The 18,455-nt window shown below is 43.2% G+C and overlaps 1 protein-coding gene across 8 annotated transcripts in view; it reads left to right on the forward strand.

The window, feature by feature from the left end:
• The first annotated feature begins 582 nt into the window (after positions 1-582).
• LOC116618744 overlaps positions 583-18,455 on the forward strand; it is a 57,405-nt gene continuing 39,532 nt past the window's right edge. The window contains exons 1-4 of one of the 8 annotated variants that reach the window (XM_048728689.1): positions 583-645; positions 689-732; positions 5,479-5,714; positions 6,513-6,566. In XM_048728689.1, coding sequence (XP_048584646.1) covers positions 5,489-5,714; positions 6,513-6,566 — 280 coding nt within the window. In that variant the 5' untranslated portion in view covers positions 583-645; positions 689-732; positions 5,479-5,488. The other 7 variants (XM_048728686.1, XM_048728690.1, XM_048728693.1 and 4 more) reach the window with 7 other exon arrangements.

The following is an 18,455-nucleotide window of genomic DNA, read 5'->3' on the forward strand; positions in this document are numbered from 1 at the left end:
CAAATAATTTCTTCTCCTGTATCTATACAATTAGCAGTAGAATGTTTTTTTAATAAAACCATTTTGCCATTGCCCCCCTTTACAAGATTGAAGTTAGAAGCTAACGAAGTGCAACCAAGGGATAAGTTTCAAATACCCATAAGCGCCATGTAGAGTCATCAGCAATGGTAAAAAATGCTGATGACTTTAAATAAAAATAAAGCCTGAATTGACTGTTATCAGCTTGAAAATAAAAGCGTATTGCATAACAGACTATAGCACATGCACTGGCTAGACACTCAAAAGTTTGTGACTATTCATGGTAACATTTGTGACTTGGTATCAAACAAGCAGCCTTCTATAAATTCCAAAATTTATTCCCAAACCGCCAAATGGTGAATAAAAATTGGATTCAATACACTTGGATATTCTCAATTTCGCATGAGCGCTCGATACACATCCATCACAACATCAATCAATGGTTTCTAAAAGGAGGTGTGTTCCGTGCTAGCTTAATAATTGTCCACCTGCTCCTTTTATTGTTGAACAAGTGATCTTTCACAGTGCTTTATATTTGGCTTCGAACAGTGTCACAGCCACCAGAAAGAGCTTATCATTCATTTGACTCGCATTGCTTAGAGCTTGACACTTCGTTGTTGTTGTTGCAACGGCAACAACACAGTTCAGTTACAACGGTACGTTACACGCAAACAATAAATGCCACTTATAAAACAACTCTGTTCAGATACAACGGTACGTCACACGCAAACAATTAAGGCAGTAAACAAAACAACACTGTGCAGTTCAAAAGGTACGTTACAAGCAAACAATTAAGGCCACTTATAAAACAACAAATTGCAAGGTACGTTGAACGCAAAAAAAACCTTTGAATTTGTTCAAAGTATCACTTTTAAAACTTCTTGAATCATGCCAGAGTTCAGTTTTGCTCTCTTCGATATCAAGAGATGGCAAACTATAGATACATCCAATCACATAATCTATCGTAAGGTGTGCTAGGTAAAGACTTTCACTGCACTATAGTGTACTACATGCCCGCAAATGATTCCGGCCCGCAAATGACCCCCAAAAAAACATCATAGCAGGCCCGCAAATGATACCGTAACAACATACGGAATGGAACGAGGAATGAAGTGCTCGACTTTTAGCTAGATAAAAATGAAAGAACACTTTTTTTTTTGTAAAATAATTTAAAATGAAGGGAAATTATACATTTTATTTAAAAAGTGAAAATACATTAAAAAATTGAACAACATATTTTCTCTTAACTCTCTTTATTGTTTTTATTTTTTTACTCAGTGAATCACATTTATTGACATACTTTTGACATTATCGTGTTTTATTGTTTAATCTTTGTTGCTTTATTTAAAATCATTTTATTATTTATGAATATGTCCATGTCTATTTTCTTACAAAAGCGTAAAATAAATTTGATATTTTCACCTACTTTAGAAACACAATAAACTATAAAAATGCCTTTCAAGTACATTAATTTCAACTAATCAAGGGAACAGCATATTTTTCTGTTTTTAAACACGCGATTTAGATTATTAGTAATCAATTCACAACAAAATAAATTACAATTATAAACTCCAAATAAACGGCAGATAACTCAGCAACAAGGGAACAGCATATTTTTCTGTTTTAAACACGCGATTTAGATTATTAGTAATCAATTCACAACAAAAAAAATTGCAATTATAAACTCCAAATAAACGGCAGATAACTCAGCAACAATTTTATTGTTTTCGAACAAAAACCAGGGGCGATTCCAGGAGTTCTATTTAGAGGGGTGGGGTGGGGTGAGGGGTAGGGTGGGGTGAGGGGTGGGGTTAACAGGGTTTTTAAGCAAAGGGATGACTGATTTTCGTTTGGTGGATTTCCTCTAAAATAAGGTAAAGGGGCGGGGGCCGCGCTGCCTACCTCTAGCTCCGCCCATGAGAACTCATCAATAATATACAGTGGTATATTTAATGGCTGGTACTAAAAAAGTTGTCTATCCCATTTGAAAAGAAAACACGCAAATCTTACAAAAACACGCCGTGAGGGCGTAGGCAGGGAGGCGGCGGGGCAAAAAGGACTTAGCGGGGGGTTCTATTTTAACCTTAGGAATTTTTATTCCGCTCTCTGTTTTCACCTTGATAGTATCTTAGCTCCCGCGGTCTGACCGCTTGTGGTGAAAGCTTACAACCCCATTCTTAACAGCTGAAAGTTAAAAGGGGCCGTTATTTCTTTCTTGTTTATAGATTGATAGATCAGCACTGATAATTGAGCCGCAAAAAAACATCATCAATCAAATGAATTGAAAAGAATAACCTATATTTCGTTTTTCGCATGAGCGCTCGATGCACATCCATCACAACATCAATTAATGGTTTCTAAAAGGAGGGGTCTTCCGCGCTCGCTTGATAATTGTCCACCTGCTCCTTTTATTGTTGAACAAGTGATCTTTCACAGTGCTTTATATTCAGGCTTCGAACAGTGTCACAGCCACCAGAAAGAGCTTATCATTCATTTGACCCGCATTGCTTAGAGCTTGAAGAGCTTGACACTTCGTTGTTGTTCTTGCAAAGGCAACAACACAGTTCAGTTACAACGGTACGTTACACGCAAACAATTAATGCCACTTATAAAACAAAACTGTGCAGTTGAAAAGGTACGTTACACGCAAACAATTAAGGCCGTAAACAAAACAACACTGTGCAGTTCAAAAGGTACGTTATACGCAAACAACTAAGGCCTTAAACAAAACAGCACTGTGGAGTTCAAAATGTAAGTTACACGCAAACATTTAAGGCCACTTATAAAACAACACTGTGCAGTTGAAAAGGTACGTTACAAGCAAACAATCGATGCCACTTAAAAAACAACACCTTGGAGTTCAAAAGGTACGTTGAACGCAAAACCTTTGTGCTAATTATTACTTTTTAAACCTCTTGAATCATGCGAGGTTTCAGTTTTGCTCTCTTCGATATCATGAGATGGCAAATTATAGACACCCAATCACATCATCAATCGTAAGGTATGCTAGGTAAACCCTTTCACTGCACTATAGCGTACCACAGGCCCGCAATCAAATAAACAATATCGCGCGACTGCAAGCTTTCACGAACTATCTACAAAATATGTCTTATGACTTCTTCGACTATTCTAGAACTAGCAATCTAGATCCTACTTTTTACAATACTAGAACTTACTAGAATTTCATACATTAATAAATCATATATTCTAAGGTCCTTCTGCTCAAAGTCCTTCATAACACATTGCATTGTTGATATTAACGTATTTTATTGTTTAATTCTTTGTCTCTTTATTTATTATCATTGTATTTTTCATGAATATATCAATGTCGCTAACAAGAGCTTAAAATAAATCTGATATTTTCACCTTGAAATGCCTTTCAAGTGCATTATTTTCAACTAGATCAAGGGAACAGCATATTTTTTCTGTTTTTAAACACGCGATTTAGATTATTAGTATAATCAATATACAGCTAAAGAATATATAATGATGTGGTGTTCGATTAAAAAAAAACTCGTGATTAAATGTTCGATCAAATCAAAATATAATTTTGTGTAAAAAGTGTAAAGTCGTGCAGAGAGAGCTGACGTTACCATGATTTATTGGAATTGGAATTATACCGGATTATAGAAGATGCTCAATAATTCGCATGGAATAAATATAGGAACTTAACAATGTTCTCGCATTTGTCGGCCTGTACAGTGTCGCAAAATTCATAGATCCGACATGTCAATCACGCGCGCACGAATAGCCAATCAGGAAAGAGATGATGCAATAACACTCATGTGGTCCCACAAATGTCCCATAAAAAGTCGGCAAAAAAAATCCTACCATTAAACTTGTGTTTGATATTATCCTTGGTTACATAAATTACATATAAGATGAGACTGTCGTTTGTTTTATTGCTGTAAATCTTAACGTTTGCCGATAAAACTTGTAGTTAAAAGTCAGGCGTAAACAGCGAATACGGCATTCTCTTCTACTTTTCCCGCACTTAAATGAGTGCAAGTTGAGATAAATAGCTTTAAAGCTATTATTTGAAAGCACATAAACACATAGTACCTACCGAAGAGAGCACCGCTTAATCTTATCGTTTCCAAGTTTTCGTATTTCGAGCTGGATTCGTGCCGTTTCCATTCATCAACCAAACTTGTAGTTATCTATTTCTATGCTTCTCTACAAGATTTTCACAAAGGTTGGACAACAAATCAAGTATCCATCATGTTAGGTGACCGTGTTTTATTTCCCAAGTCGCAGGAAAACCCCTATAAACGTATTTATTTTAGATAAACCAAAGCCGGATTCACAGACCTCATCCGACATGTACAATTTGTGGGACTTTTGTGGGACATTTGGGTTGCACTTCGATGGCTTCTATTTCCTGCTTTCTGATTGGATATTCGTGCGCGCGTCGGATCTATGAATTGCCCCTGGTTCGATGAATCATGTTTCTCCTCGCGAAAACCCTGATTTTCATATAAGAAAAATATAAATTAAAAAATTAAAACCGCCCTTATGCTCCGAGGAAGAAATCGCGGCCGTAAACGATTTCTTTTGTGGCCTAACAGTTTTAACACATTGACACCTCAACCGGCCTGTACCGGCCTTGAGAAGTACTCACAACCAAAATAGATTTATAAATGCAAAATAAACACAAAGAGATGAAGATACATATGTAAGATATTCATCCATCCAAGGTGATTACAACTATTCTTCAGCCAAATAATAGCTCAGGTTCTTGGACTAATTTAAAAGTCGAAAATGGAAAAACATCAGGGAAGAGATCAGCAAACACAGCTAAAGACACAAATATATACCTTTATTATCTTATTCTAAGCTATTTCCATGGCTTCAAAACACAATGTCCACTCCTTGAAAGGGGCGGGATGAATAGGTTTTCAAATCGTCGGATCCGGCCTAAAATGGCACGCGGATAACGGATTTAAAGAGAAAAAAAAAAGAAACGGATTGTCGGACCTAGAATAGCATTGTAAACTATTTTGAAATCAATTTGGTTTCAGAAAAGACGGCATTTAGGAGAGCTGTTGTGATCCATTAGAAATCCAGGATGAGCCAGACAAAAAAAGGAATCCCTATGAATCCACATTTGCTAGCAAACATCCATAAGCACTGTACTTAATTATGCCCTATTAGACTAAATAATGTCCTAAGGCACTCTCCTTATAATACATGCAACCATGAACTTTTGCTCGCATTAGCACAGGATCTGGGGATTAGAAAGGGGACCACAAAACCGTTGATGTAAAGCTTTGACTCGACGGGCGGTAAAAAACTCAACATGTGGGGGAGGTATCTGTTTTCGGTCTGTTTTTGTACATTATGCTCAAAAACAGCCAGGACTCAATGAGTTAACCTAAATGCCTTGCATATATTGCCAGCATTTGTGGATCATCTTCTTATATTGCTGCTTGCTTATGTGTACTTTTTTTTCTATGGAAGCTCGTGAGATATGGCGAGATCATCTTCCCGCTTTTTTGCCATCCTCTGTGTTCTTCTGCTTCTGCAAGAATTCGGGCAGGCGAGGTTCGCTCATGGACCGGCAGGGAGATCATTATCAAGAAAGGAAACGTCGGGGAAAGATGGCGGGGATGATACGCCTATAGAAGACGACATCGAAGAAGAGGAAATAGAGGATGAGGACGAAGGATCAGCAAAAGCAAACCATCATGAGTCAGGTGCGGTCAAACAATCAGCCCAAATGCAAAGTTTCATATGTAATAAATAAAGAATACTACATGGAAAGTGCGCGCGTACGGTTTTTATTTACAAGTTGTGCAGTATCAAAAACGAACGAGTGAGCTCAGCGAACGAGTGAGCTTTTTATACAAAGCACTTTCCATGCTGAATTGTGTTTATTATATACATACTGAGAAATTTATAATAAGCTGATTACATAACATTTTATTAGACTTGGCTGCAGTGGCTCCGGGGTTTTTGCTGTTTGACGGTTAAGACAGCCAGAAACTTACATTGAAATGAATCTGTCTCTCTAATGCAACGCACGACACTGTGATGTTAGATAGCGTTTTAACAGCCTTACATCTCGCTCGGTTTTTCCCCTTGTTTTCAAGACTTTCTACATAATCCTCTACAGTGTCATTGAGAGTAGCAAATCTATTGTCTTCCATTTTGAACGCTTTGTATTCAATTTTCACAGTAAGATTTCGTTCTCTCAATGGAGCTCAATAACAAAAGTGACATGCAAAAAGCTACCCGTCTCCCTGCGTTGGAATTGAAGACATTCAAGTGCAGTGAAAAAATATCGTTTGTCCAATCAGAACCGCGAACGAGTTTTCTTCACGGTGAAAAAACATCGTTCGCGCCTCTGATTTGCTAATGGGTGATTTTCAGGGAAACATGGGTGATTCTCAGGAAAACATGGAGATTTTCTGGGAAACATGGGTAATTCTCAGGGAAACAAAATATGTCTCATCTTTTGGGTTCATCCTGTTTACGATGTTTTGTTTTTACAGGTTTGAGTCATTTGAAGCAACAGAAAACGAAAGAAGAAACGCCAGGAAAGAAAGGTAATCCGAAACTTATTTTTATACAGTATGTGTAGTTTTTCCGGCTTATAATATATAGGGCAGGATTCTTGGTTGTGCCTAAATTCCACCCCCTAGCCGTTTGCCGAATATCGACCGAAGTTTCGAAGTACGATCGATCTTCGGAAAAGCCAATATGGCGGTTCAGTGGAGTTAACAAGGTGGAAATACCCACAAAATTCGCTTCACAGGGATTATAGATGTAAATGACTATCGGAAAACCAAAGAAGTATTGACTGCATTCAATCTGAAAAGATCTCTCTGAATAAGAATTAAAAGAACACGTTACAGAGTTTTATAAAACAGTTTTCTTTATCTTTTATAAATTCCGTTTGTTTGAGAGAATGGGTTAACTGTAGTTTCTACCCCCTCGAGCTCGAATATAAATTTGTGTAACTGCAAAAAACCGCTACGGGGTGTATATATGGACTAGGACCGTGAGCCTAAAATTATGTTTATATACAGTACCACCTGACAATACTTTGCATAACCCTCAGTACCTCAATGTTTTCTTACAACACCACAAAACGTTTTGTTTTCTCAACTGTCACATATCTCCATAATTATGTTATTGGCCTCAAAGTAGAATTTAGATTTCACATTTTTTTGTAGAGGAGCAATTTGCTTAAAAGCTATTCTTTTTTTCCTTCTACAGCTTTTCCTATAAAAGCTTTATTAACCTCTGGCCCATCAGCTTATAAATCTAATGAAACAGCAGGGCTAATACATTCATTCTCTGTTATGGGTACCATTTAAGGAAATTATATTATTTCTATTTTCAGGTTTATGGAATTAAATTTTAGCTGCATGAAATGTTTATCCTCGGTAGCTATTTGTTAGGAAATTTACAGTTTTCTGTTAGTTGTTGTTCTCCAACCTTTTTCAGGTGAATCTTAGCCATCAAGACATATTATTTTAATTTTAAGTTTAAAAAAAAGCTCATAGTCGATTTAAATTAAGTGTTTTCAAATTCACAAATTACTAATACTTAGGGTTTTAGGAAACCAGTTCTTAATTTACTTGTCAACAATTATTTTAGCCATTGTTCATATTTTGTAAGAGTTTGGTCAATCATTCATTGCATGAATCACTGGTTTTATCTCTATTATGCAGTATTCAATTTTTCATGAACCGTTATTATTTTCCTATATTGGTGAATGGCATTAATGGCAGATTATAGAGAAGTTGAAAAATACAGCCTCTTATAACTTAAAGTAAGTACTTATTATTCCCTGCGGACATAACAATGAAAAGGTGATCAAAGTTTTCAAAACAAAACAACTCCGACAGATCGTTTCGCTAGCACTTTATTACATACTACTTATTAACCGAACGCGAGGTCTGTACTGAGAAATTTAAGCCCAAGGGCTGAGATTTCTTAGTACGGACCGAGCAAGCCAGGTTAATAAGTTATTTATTATATGGCTTTTTTAAATATTTTTACGAGAAGGAAAACTTATGCTGCTTAAGTTGAAGAAGGAACCCGTTCTGGAATTACAAGCCACGAGTGCTCAACTTCAAAGCTCGAAATAACGAGTCGATTTGTAAAATGACGAAAATGGCTTTTTACGCCGATTTAACCGACCTCCACATGAAAACATCATTTCTTTTATGTTATTTTATTTAGATTAGTTGTCTTTACGGAAAATCGTCTTCAAACTCCCTGTGTTATGACAATTTTCCGCCATAATAATTGCAACGCGCGCGACAATTTCAAGTTTGCTGAACTTTTATTTGCGATAAAAGGTAGCAAATCGTCTCTTTATACGAGGAATAAAGGCAAATCACTTGAGTAATTTACCTGCATAATGTATCTTCATTCAAAAGAAGTATTTTAGTGAATATATTTTACTGTCTGTGGAGAATTCAAGTTAAAGAAAAAATCTCTCCGATCAATTCGAGTGTAGAGCGACGATCAATTTGTACTAAATTATTTCACAAAATTGTTGGTAAAAATTCAAAGGTTGTCTTAATTAGAAGTTCTGCATTTGTGGATGATTAGAAGCATTGTGTGGAAATTCGAACTGGATTTTACTGAATGATCATTCCGAAAAAAATATTCACGAACATCAGCGAAACTGTCAGAAGCAACTGGTTAAGAAGAAAGGTAACAAAGTTGGAAATTTTATCGAGGAAAAATAAACTAGAGAAGTTATGATCACTAACCCTTTGTTTCATGGTTTCTCTGTCTGTTTTATAAGAGAAAGTGAACAAATTGCTTGTAGTCTTATTTTATTAGAAAAACATAATTTATTTAATTGAAGGCATTATTGTATGTCTAGAAAAGGACAGGTTAAGTCTGATAACCATAACAGACAATCGTATTAGCTGTGGAGGCAGTGGCGGATACAGGGGTGGTGACAGGGTGACTCGCCATTTTTTTTTTGATAACTCGACAATTCCTTTAAAATTGTGTTGTGATTGATGCACTTGCACCAGAAAAAAGAAAGCGCAAACTGGAAGATTTTTGCAAAATTTGCTTGGTTGCATGATAAGATATGTAATAGTGTCGATCGACAGAATGGAGGGCTGTAGGCGTTTTATTGCAGCGCAACCATGGCGGATGGCGTTATCTTCTTTTCTAAGTGTTCCTCCAGTAAAGTCCGTAGCAAGAGGGGCTGTTATGCTTTTGGTTCTTTACTAATTCAAAACTTCAATAAGTAACGTGATTTTCACAAACAGGGAAAATAAATGTATTCTCGAAATTTTGTAGAAGTTTTTGTATCATGAAATATATATTCCCTAAAATCTGAAAAAGAAAACGAGACAGCCTGTCCAAAAAGTCACCCCCCTTTTCTAAATCCTAGATCCGCCGCTGAGAGAGGATGTGCAGTCATAGATATTACAGAAGATCAGTATATTTTAAAAAGGAATGCTTTTTGTGATTGAGGGGGAGGGCACAAACCCGTGTGCCCACCCTGAGCTGCATGCCTGTACATACCCAGTAGGGGGGGACCAGGGGGTTTCAGAGAAACTAGTGGGAGGCGCGAATCGCCCCTCCGGGCCTCCCAGCCCCGTCTCCCGTCTTAGGCCTGGGAGGCTCGAATCCCCCGTCCGAGCCCCCCAGCCCCGTCTCTATATATCAGGCAGATGTTTCACGTACATAAACAATCGGCAAAAGCTAATGTAGGCCAAATCGATTTTACGTACATAAGCTTTTGGCAAAAGCTGATCCCCAGTTTGATCGTGCTTGTTTTATGACTTCGAACTTTTCTCGGGATTTCTCTGCTAAAGCACCGATGATAGGGCGATGAATACCGTCGTGTGTTCTTTTTATCGAACGCTCGATCGCCGGCCAGAGGTCTACGATTTTGTGGCTGCCACAGAAGCCTCCTGTTTCCGAAATACAGTTTCATAGAGGCGGTCGAACCCTTTAAGACTCCATCCACGAAGGCGTCCTCTTCTTCCCCCTCGGCTGTTACTGAAAGTTTCCAGCCAAGCACTTTAGGTCTAACTCCGCGTTTAAGTCGAGCCGCCATCTTGGATAATTGAGCGTTGTACTTCATGACATACGTTTTTAAGGATTTTGTGCCTCACGCCCTAATAAATGAAGCTGTTATGAAGTGTCACGTCTATGTTTTTCCAATGATGCAGTTCAAACCTTTAAGGACTTGCAATTAGACATCCGTCTGTTCTGTGGTATACCGAGCGTTCGAAGAATGAAGTGCGGAAAAGATTATTGCGGGTGACTAAAGGTCGGCCACGCAAAAGCGGCCGGAGGTGCATGGACACCTACTGCAAGGTGCACCTCCATAGGCTCCGTAAGGGCAGCCCCCTCCCCGTGCCGTGCAGGGTCTGCGGCATAGGGACTCAGTCGGAGACGCGGTTGTGCTGCCCCTGCGGAGCAAATCGTGAAGGGCAGAGGATGCGTGGCATCGAGAGGCGCGCTCGGGGATGGTTCTCACTCGTCCTGTCTGACATCGCAGCCCGCAGTACGGTCAATTAGAGACTAGGTGGCAGAGGGCATACCCAAACGCTCAGTTAGAGACTGGGTGGCACAAGGTGTGGCCAAACATGGACGCTTACATAGAGGAGGTTCTCGGTAGCATGCGTGACAAAGAGGCGCCCGCCGTACTGGCAGGGCTGGTCCAGAACATACTGGACGAGGACATCCCCGACGATGTCAAACACAGGCTGCTTAAGCCGCTCGTACCGGCGGAGGTGTGGACAGAGGAAGTCGACCGGAGAGCTTAGACCCTGAGGAGTACTATTCTCTCTTCGTCGGGGGCGCCCATCTTCGGTTCCCAAGCGTGGATGCCACTCTTCGGGGCCGAGACATAAGCGCCGGTGTTTACCAGGAGATTCTCGATAGCATGCCTGACAAAGAGGCACCCGCCGTACTTTCAGGACTGGTCCAGAACATCCAGGACGAGGATATCCCCGACGATGTCAAACACAAGCTGCTTAAGCCGCTCGTACCGGTGAAAGTGTGGACAGAGGAAGTCGACCCTCTGCTGCCGGGACGGCGGCAAGAGGGCCCAGAGAGCTTAGACCCCGAGGAGTACTATTCTCAATTTGTCGGCTGCGCCCATCTTCGGTCCCCAAGCGTGGACGCCACTCTTCGGGGCCAAGACATAAGCGCCGGTGTTTACCAGGAGATACGAGATCTTGGTGGAACAGGTGTCATTGCTCTAAAGCCGGTTATGCGGGGGCCTGACATTAATGACGACGGCTCGGTGCGGGCGAACGCAGTGCTTCCGCTGGTGCTCGGGATGGAAGGCGGCGAAGACTCGCAGGGTCGAGATCTCGCTGTTCGTTTCGTAGGCAAGTGCGCTCGCCATGGCGACGAGTCCTCGATCGTAGTCCGCGACAGTGAAGAAGCCGCGTATCTGACAAACCTCCTTGCGGGCACCGACCACTTACTTAACTTCGAGCATGCCGACGGGGCTCATCTGATCCAATACAAAGACGGTGTCCGGCGCTCACAATGGTACCATATCAGGGCCTTCGTCTTGGCGTACACAAACATAGCGTTGCGACGAATGTTGAGGCGGATCCCTCGCGAAGACGTCCTCCGAGTGTGCACAGACGCCATATACGCAAAGGCGGTGCCCGGTGGTGTGAAGCTCGTACAGCGAAATCCGAGGCGACCCGAGGCGGCTTGGGGTCCGAAGAGGTCGGGGTGCTTGGCTAGGGAGCAGAGCACTGCGCCGAGTCTGCCGTGCGATCTAGTGACCGCAACCTCTGCAACGATGTATCTAGCCGGCCAGGGAGGATCGGGGAAGACCGAGTGGGCGGTGAGTATGCCGCAACGTTGTGTTGCTCACCCCCGAGAACGACCTCGCCCACGACCATCGCAACAACCCGCGCCTCGCGGTGAAGGTTCAAACCTACCACCACTACCTCTGCATACCAGCGGAGAAGCCGATAGAGGAGTGGAGACCTTCCGAGCTGGGGCACAAACTCGACCGTCTCGCAGAAGTAATCATCATTGACGAGTGCTGTAAGGTATAGACTAAAGTGCTACGCGCCATCCTAGGGTATCTCGCCACGCGGACGTGTCAGGTAGTGTGTTGTGGCGACTATGGGCAGGTCCCGCCCTGGGGAGATAAAGAGGGGCCTCACGATATGCTCAAGGAGTGGGCACAAGGGAACATCCGCTGGTTCGAGTCCGACTACCGCTGCCTGTGTGAAGACTGCGGAAAGCCGTACAGTACATGCAACTGCGGCTCTGCCGCGCCCTCCTCCAGGCTCCACGACATAAAGGGCCGGATTTGGTGTCAGCCAGATTCCCAACAGCTTGAGGTGTTTCGAGAGGAGTGGGATGGGGTGGCGTTCGACGCGGCGATCGAACAGGCCTACCCAAGCGACATAAGGGTGTGCTCAACCAACAAGATGGGGGCCCTTGTTCAGCAGCGATTGGTAGAGCACCACAGGAAAAACTACCCCCGATTGCCAGCAACCATCCGCTTTGACCCCGACCCTAGCGTCGCGCATCGTTATCGCAAGCAAGGGCGGCCGGTGCCCGTGCCAGGCAAAAGGGGTGAGAAGGTCGGCGCGTAAAAAGGCACGGTAGACGTGGTCCCTCTCGGCGTGGTCCTTAACGGGCTTCCCCTCGAGTGGAAATACGCGGGCTGGGGGACAGTCCACCGGGTGCAGGGCAAGACCATCCAGACTCCAAGGCGTCTGTTTATTATAGACCACAGCTTAGAGGGCTGGATCACGAATGCTGTATACACTGGCATCTCCCGCGTGCGGCTCGCCGACCAGATAGTCCGCGTGATCCCCCCCGATGACACCCCCGGTGCCTTGGTTCCCACTGGACTACGCCCAGTGAAGAGCTCATTTTAGCGCGAATCAAGCGATAGACTATAGACGACAGGCAAAAGGTCGCACAAAGTACACGGGACCGCACCACGTTCTGACGGTAGACCACGTACTCGGCATGATTGCTGACGCGGAAAAGAAGTGCACGCTCTGTGGCACTCAGCTTTTGCTTCAGGGGTACACCAAGAGTCATCCCCAATGCTTCAGTATCGACCGGCGGGACGACAGTCAGGGTCACTACAAGTGGAATGTCAGACTCACGTGCCTCAGCTGCAATAGAAGGCACAAGCGCTGATCACGCTAGCGTGACGCTAGGGTGAAGCTAGCGCGACCAGCAGATTTTTTTGATCGCGCTAGCGTCACGCTACGCAACTGCGAACGCGTGAAGCCGTGCTTAGAGTACGACGTGTAATACAACACTGGCTGTCCGGGCTCCAAGACCCTCTTTAGTATTGGGTACGCCTTGCTTGTCCACCACGGGTCCGTCGCTCGCCGTCGGCCCTTGTCCTGAAGGTCTCCCTCGTTTACGGCGATGTACATCTCCGATCCGACCTCTAAGGGAGGCTTTTCGGCCTTGAGAGGCACGCGCCTCAGCTTTATGGCGTCCTTAGGCGCAAAACCAGTCATGCGAGTCTTCGTTGCGTTTATGTCCGAGATGACGATTGGCAAAGCAGTAACCCACTCGCGGTTTGTCTTGCCGGATGCAAGCTCCTTCGAGTACTGCGCACGAAATAGGCGCTGTGCCAGCCAGCGATGGAAAGACTCGGCGAATGCTTGGCTCCTGTGGTGCCCTGGGTCAGCCCGTCGGACCTCCACCCATTGGTCTGTTAGGAGCTTTGTGGTAGCACCCTTGAACTCCGTGCCGTCATCAACCATGAGGACTTTAGGCCATGTGAGAGGTCCCTCTGCATAGATCTCAGCGAGTTCGCGGGAGACGACGGCCGCGCTCTTAGTCCTCAGTGGGCAGGCGGCTTTATATCGTGAAGAAACGTCAACGACAGTCAGGCCATACTTGTACCCGCGGTCGGTTGGCAAGAATAGCAGGTCCGACTGGTGGATACGGTTTGGTATCTGCTCCGAGAAGTGGGCCTAGGTAGTCGGAGAAGGGGGTGTCTGTGTGTAGCCCCCGACGGGCTGCAAGCTCACCCACTTGCGCACTCGATCTATGGAGGCTGAGCCCTTGGGAAGTTTGGCATGCAGAGCGGTCACTCCCTGGAAGCCACCTCTAGCGTAGTATATAGGACGAAGGAACGCATCGAGTTCTTCGTCGGACATGCGCTTGCCGTTCCGGCGTGTATCGCGATGCATCGCAATGCGTTGCAACGCATGTATCAGTCTCCAACAGGCGTTTGCCGTCTGCTACGCCTTCGGCCTACGTATACGTATACGCACAGCCTGGAAAAAGGCCGCCTAGATGCAGAAACACGTTTCAACGGCAGCTGCATCAGAGCAAGCGGCTAGCTGTGTAGCCGATGGCGAGAGCGCAGGCGCCAATGTACGCCAACTCGGCGTTCTTCTGCGTTTTGCTGGGGATGTAGAAGTCGGACAGCTCGGGGGCCCGCATCCACTCCAGGGATTGTTTCGGCCGGGTCTGGTTGTAGAGTTTGAGCGCGTAGTCGGTGTCGGTGAAGTTCTGCTTTGCGAGGGACCCTCTCTCGCCAATCGAGGATTTTTTGTCGCCGCTGTTGGTAGCGTCCATAGTCTTGTTGGTATTTTCTAGGGCCTTGTCGTGCCTCTCCTTCTCAGCTAAGGCAGGGCTCTCGTCGTTCGACAGGAACTTTGCGAGGTAGTTGCCACCAACGAATGCAGTCGCGTTTAGGACGGCGCCGCCAACCAAAATCGCGATAGAGGTCATGTTTGTGCGAAGCACACTTCACGCACACTTCACGTGCTGTGTGTATGTATACGTGTACGTATACGCATGTGAAAAGCACGCACGAGTCTAATACGCGGCCTACGCACGCCACAGTACACTACTACATGGGCAGGATCTTCTGGTCCTCAAGGTAACCCTTCAAAGCGACAGCACCTGCAACGGCGGCAGTCATTTTTGCGTAGTTCATGGCGTTCGCGGAGGGGTCTTTGGTGAAGTCCTCGCGTAAGACCTTGCGCCCAACCCAGTCGATACCGGCGACGAGGCCGGTTATGACTGCGGCGTCGGTGATGGTCTTTGCAATCTTGCTCTGCTGCGTCGTCGACATTATATATATGCGTATGCACGGACGTGCGGATATGGGTGGGGCCCTCGTGTCTAAATGTCTGCTTACTCCATGGATAACAGCCGAGATTTGCATTGTCCGGGAGCGCGAAGCGCTGTCGCCGGAACGCGATCCTTGGTCTGCTGTGCGGCCGCCAGCGGCGGCCTTGCGGGCGGAGTCACGTCGTCGGTACCTTCGGTAGCATGCGGATCGGTAGCATGCGGGTCGGTAGCTCGCTGGTTAACAGCTGGTGTGCGAGTGAACGCGGCAGCTAGCTCCCGCCTACGTGTGTAGAGGCCGAACAATGACAATGACACTAAGACCGGCGACCCCGATAACCAAGCTAGCCGACCAAGCAGAGTTGCTTTCCGGGGCTGGTGTGTGTGTGACGCCTTCGGCATCGTCGGCGCGCAAGCCCTGCGGATCGCTCGGCCCCGGGGCCACCGGCGACTGCACGACACGAAGCGTCGAAGTTTTATTATCCTCTTCTTTATCATTTTTATAAATGACACACTTCGAAAGCCGCTCAACAGCCAATCAGCGTGCGCCATTCCACCAGAAGTGGTTGTTGCCATATAATAAAGTACTTTAATACAACAAGAACAGGACCCGTCACCTTATGACGATAATTAATGTATCTTACGGTGGAGCTTCATTTCCAAAAAAAAATTCCTAGATTCACTTTTTGCAGGATCCATTAAGTCATATTTATCGTTACAAACAAAAACACAATTACTAAGGATCTTTGTAATCACTGTAAGCATTTATACAACATTCTTCAATAGCTTAGTTCATAATTTTCAAAAAATAAATATCTCTTGAAATCAAATTCAAAAAACAGTTTACCTTCATCATCATACAGTTCAGCTTCAATGTCTAGATGTGGAACATGTTTCATGTGTTTGCTCTTCTTTCTTAACTCAGGCAAACAAATTATGATAGACACATTTCAAAAGTCTCAGAACCTAGTTCTTGAGCATATCTCTAGATAACAAGACGCCTTTTTAATAATTTTTATGCAGTTTAAGGAATTTTAGTTCTATAGCGAAGCGATCTTTTCCTTTCCTTTCCTTTTCCTTTTTCAAAGCAAAAACACGGATCGGTTTCCCGCATCATACGTCTTTGCTAAACTTTCTCAGCGCAGTCAATCTAGATCACCTTTTCTATCATCAGACACATCTCAAATAGCCAAACATTATGTACTTAAATAAGATTCCCAAGCATGTCCTATTGTATTCCAGGCTTGAATTATGCTTTTTCAGCGGCACGATTCGATTTTGATTCCATTGATTTCCCCCATCATCAGACAAACGTTGTTAGTTTTACATTAAGGACCGCCTTCAGAGCTTCAGAGGAGTTTTTTTTGTTTATTTCCAGGCATGTCAAAAGCATAGATGTCTCACAGTAAGCGAGTTTTCAGAATATTTCTCGGGGTTTTCGGAATGTTTTTCTGTGTTTTCTATAATGGCGCCTGCAAGATTTTTCACCGAAAGCTTGTGCAGGTTGATGCATCATACCTCTCGACCAATCAAAAACGTTTGCCCGACAGACGTAATAATAGTAAAGATATACCAACTTACCTACGTCTGCCAGTTGAACAACAAACTATAGGAGCACTTGTCTTTATCTTTGTGCCTTTCATTTCAGCTGACTTGACTCGAGGAGTCGAGCCGAGAAGATTCTACTCTTTTCAAAGCTTTAAAAAGTATTTGACCACGCTTCTAACACATAACTAGATAGGTCATTTTTGTGGTTAACATCCCTAAGAATGAATTTTTTTTAGCACTTCGTTTTGACAATTCTTGGCTTGCTTGCAGTCGGTTGTGTGTTTTTTAGGGCAGAAATACTCTAGCGACCGCCATAACGCCATTTGTTTTGTGCGCTCTGAAGGCCTTGGGCGAGGGGCAGATAGCGGCTGGTGCCTGTGACGGAAATGACTTCGCGACGTCACACCCAGTTATAGACCATTTCTCTATACCTATAGGACAACGCGCTAGCTCCGCTAAAATTGTAAGGCTCGGGCAGTTTTAAAAAATAAAATTGTTTTTGGAGGGTGGTCATCCATCAAATCGCCCCGCAATACCCGCCGTTCACCGACAAAGCTCAAAAGAATGAGCTGATTTGTAAAATGACCATAGAACACTGTTTTGTTTTTAGTCCCAAGTTTATAGATATTCACATTTAAACGGAATTTTATTTTGTCATTTTATCTAGAATCGTTGACTTTACGGAAAGTCGGCTTCAAACTCCATAATGATTTTGCAACGCGCGATAAAATTTCAAGTTTGCTGAAATTTTATTTGGGATTAAAAAGAGCAGCAAATCGTCTCTTTATTCGAAGAAAAACGACAAATCCCACTAGGGATTTACCTAATTTGCATAACCAGCTTAGGCCCAGTTCAAATGTCGTATTATCAATCAGCCGTATTCAATGCAAATGCTTGCGAATGAATCGAGTCGATTGTTTCATCTTCATTTGCATGCATTGCATGAATTCGCCTGATGGAACTTGGCCTTAGCGTATCCATGATTAAAGGGTCCAATTCTACTGAATAGAATTATCACACTGTTGTTATATTTTCTTATCAACCATTTAAAGAAAAGTATTTTTCTTCCTTTTCCTTCTCCCTGTTGGCTATTTTTATGCAATTGGTGCTCTTTGCTATTTGCCCTCTACACCAAAACTAAACTAATGAACAGATTTGATTTTACAATTATAAATTTTCATTTAGTTCTTTTACATATATCTTCTTTTTAGGGTTTCCTTTCCAAGTCAGTCTTTTTCCCATTACATTTATTTTAGAGGTTTTGATTCGTTTCATTGGAATGGTTGGATCAAGGGTTTCTAAAAACACCAAAATATATTGCGTTATTGTATGTATATTTGAAGATGGGATGGGAAATCACTTAAAATGGTACATGAAAACTTCAGTATTGCATCTCATTTAAAACTATGTCTGACACTATATTCTATCTTTGAAATCCTGTTTCATTCATTACTTGTTCTTCGCAAGGACAAAGCTTGTCAGATTGTAGCTATACAAATGTACATTAATGGAACTTTTATGAGGGGAAGGGTTTTTTAGGGCAAGATACTTAAACTATATAACACTAGCAACAACCTTGTTCTTTTCAATAATAAGATTCTGTTAACATAGCTTGGATAGCATAGAATTGGCCTCTTTAGATGTCCATTGCATTCATTTGGGAGTAGGCAACCAACAACAGGCCACTATATGGTTAAGGGTGGGTGTACTAATATGTAATCCATGAAAGGAGATATATTTGTGGATTTTAATTTGCAGACATTTTTCTGAATATTCGGTCCAATGAAGGAGAGAATCGCAACTAAATCAATGCATAAAAATTACAGTATGGCATCTAAACAGTCTAAATAGATTATTTG

This window comes from Nematostella vectensis, chromosome 6 (assembly GCF_932526225.1).
Source record: "Nematostella vectensis chromosome 6, jaNemVect1.1, whole genome shotgun sequence".
In the NCBI taxonomy this organism is placed as follows: domain Eukaryota; kingdom Metazoa; phylum Cnidaria; class Anthozoa; order Actiniaria; family Edwardsiidae; genus Nematostella; species Nematostella vectensis.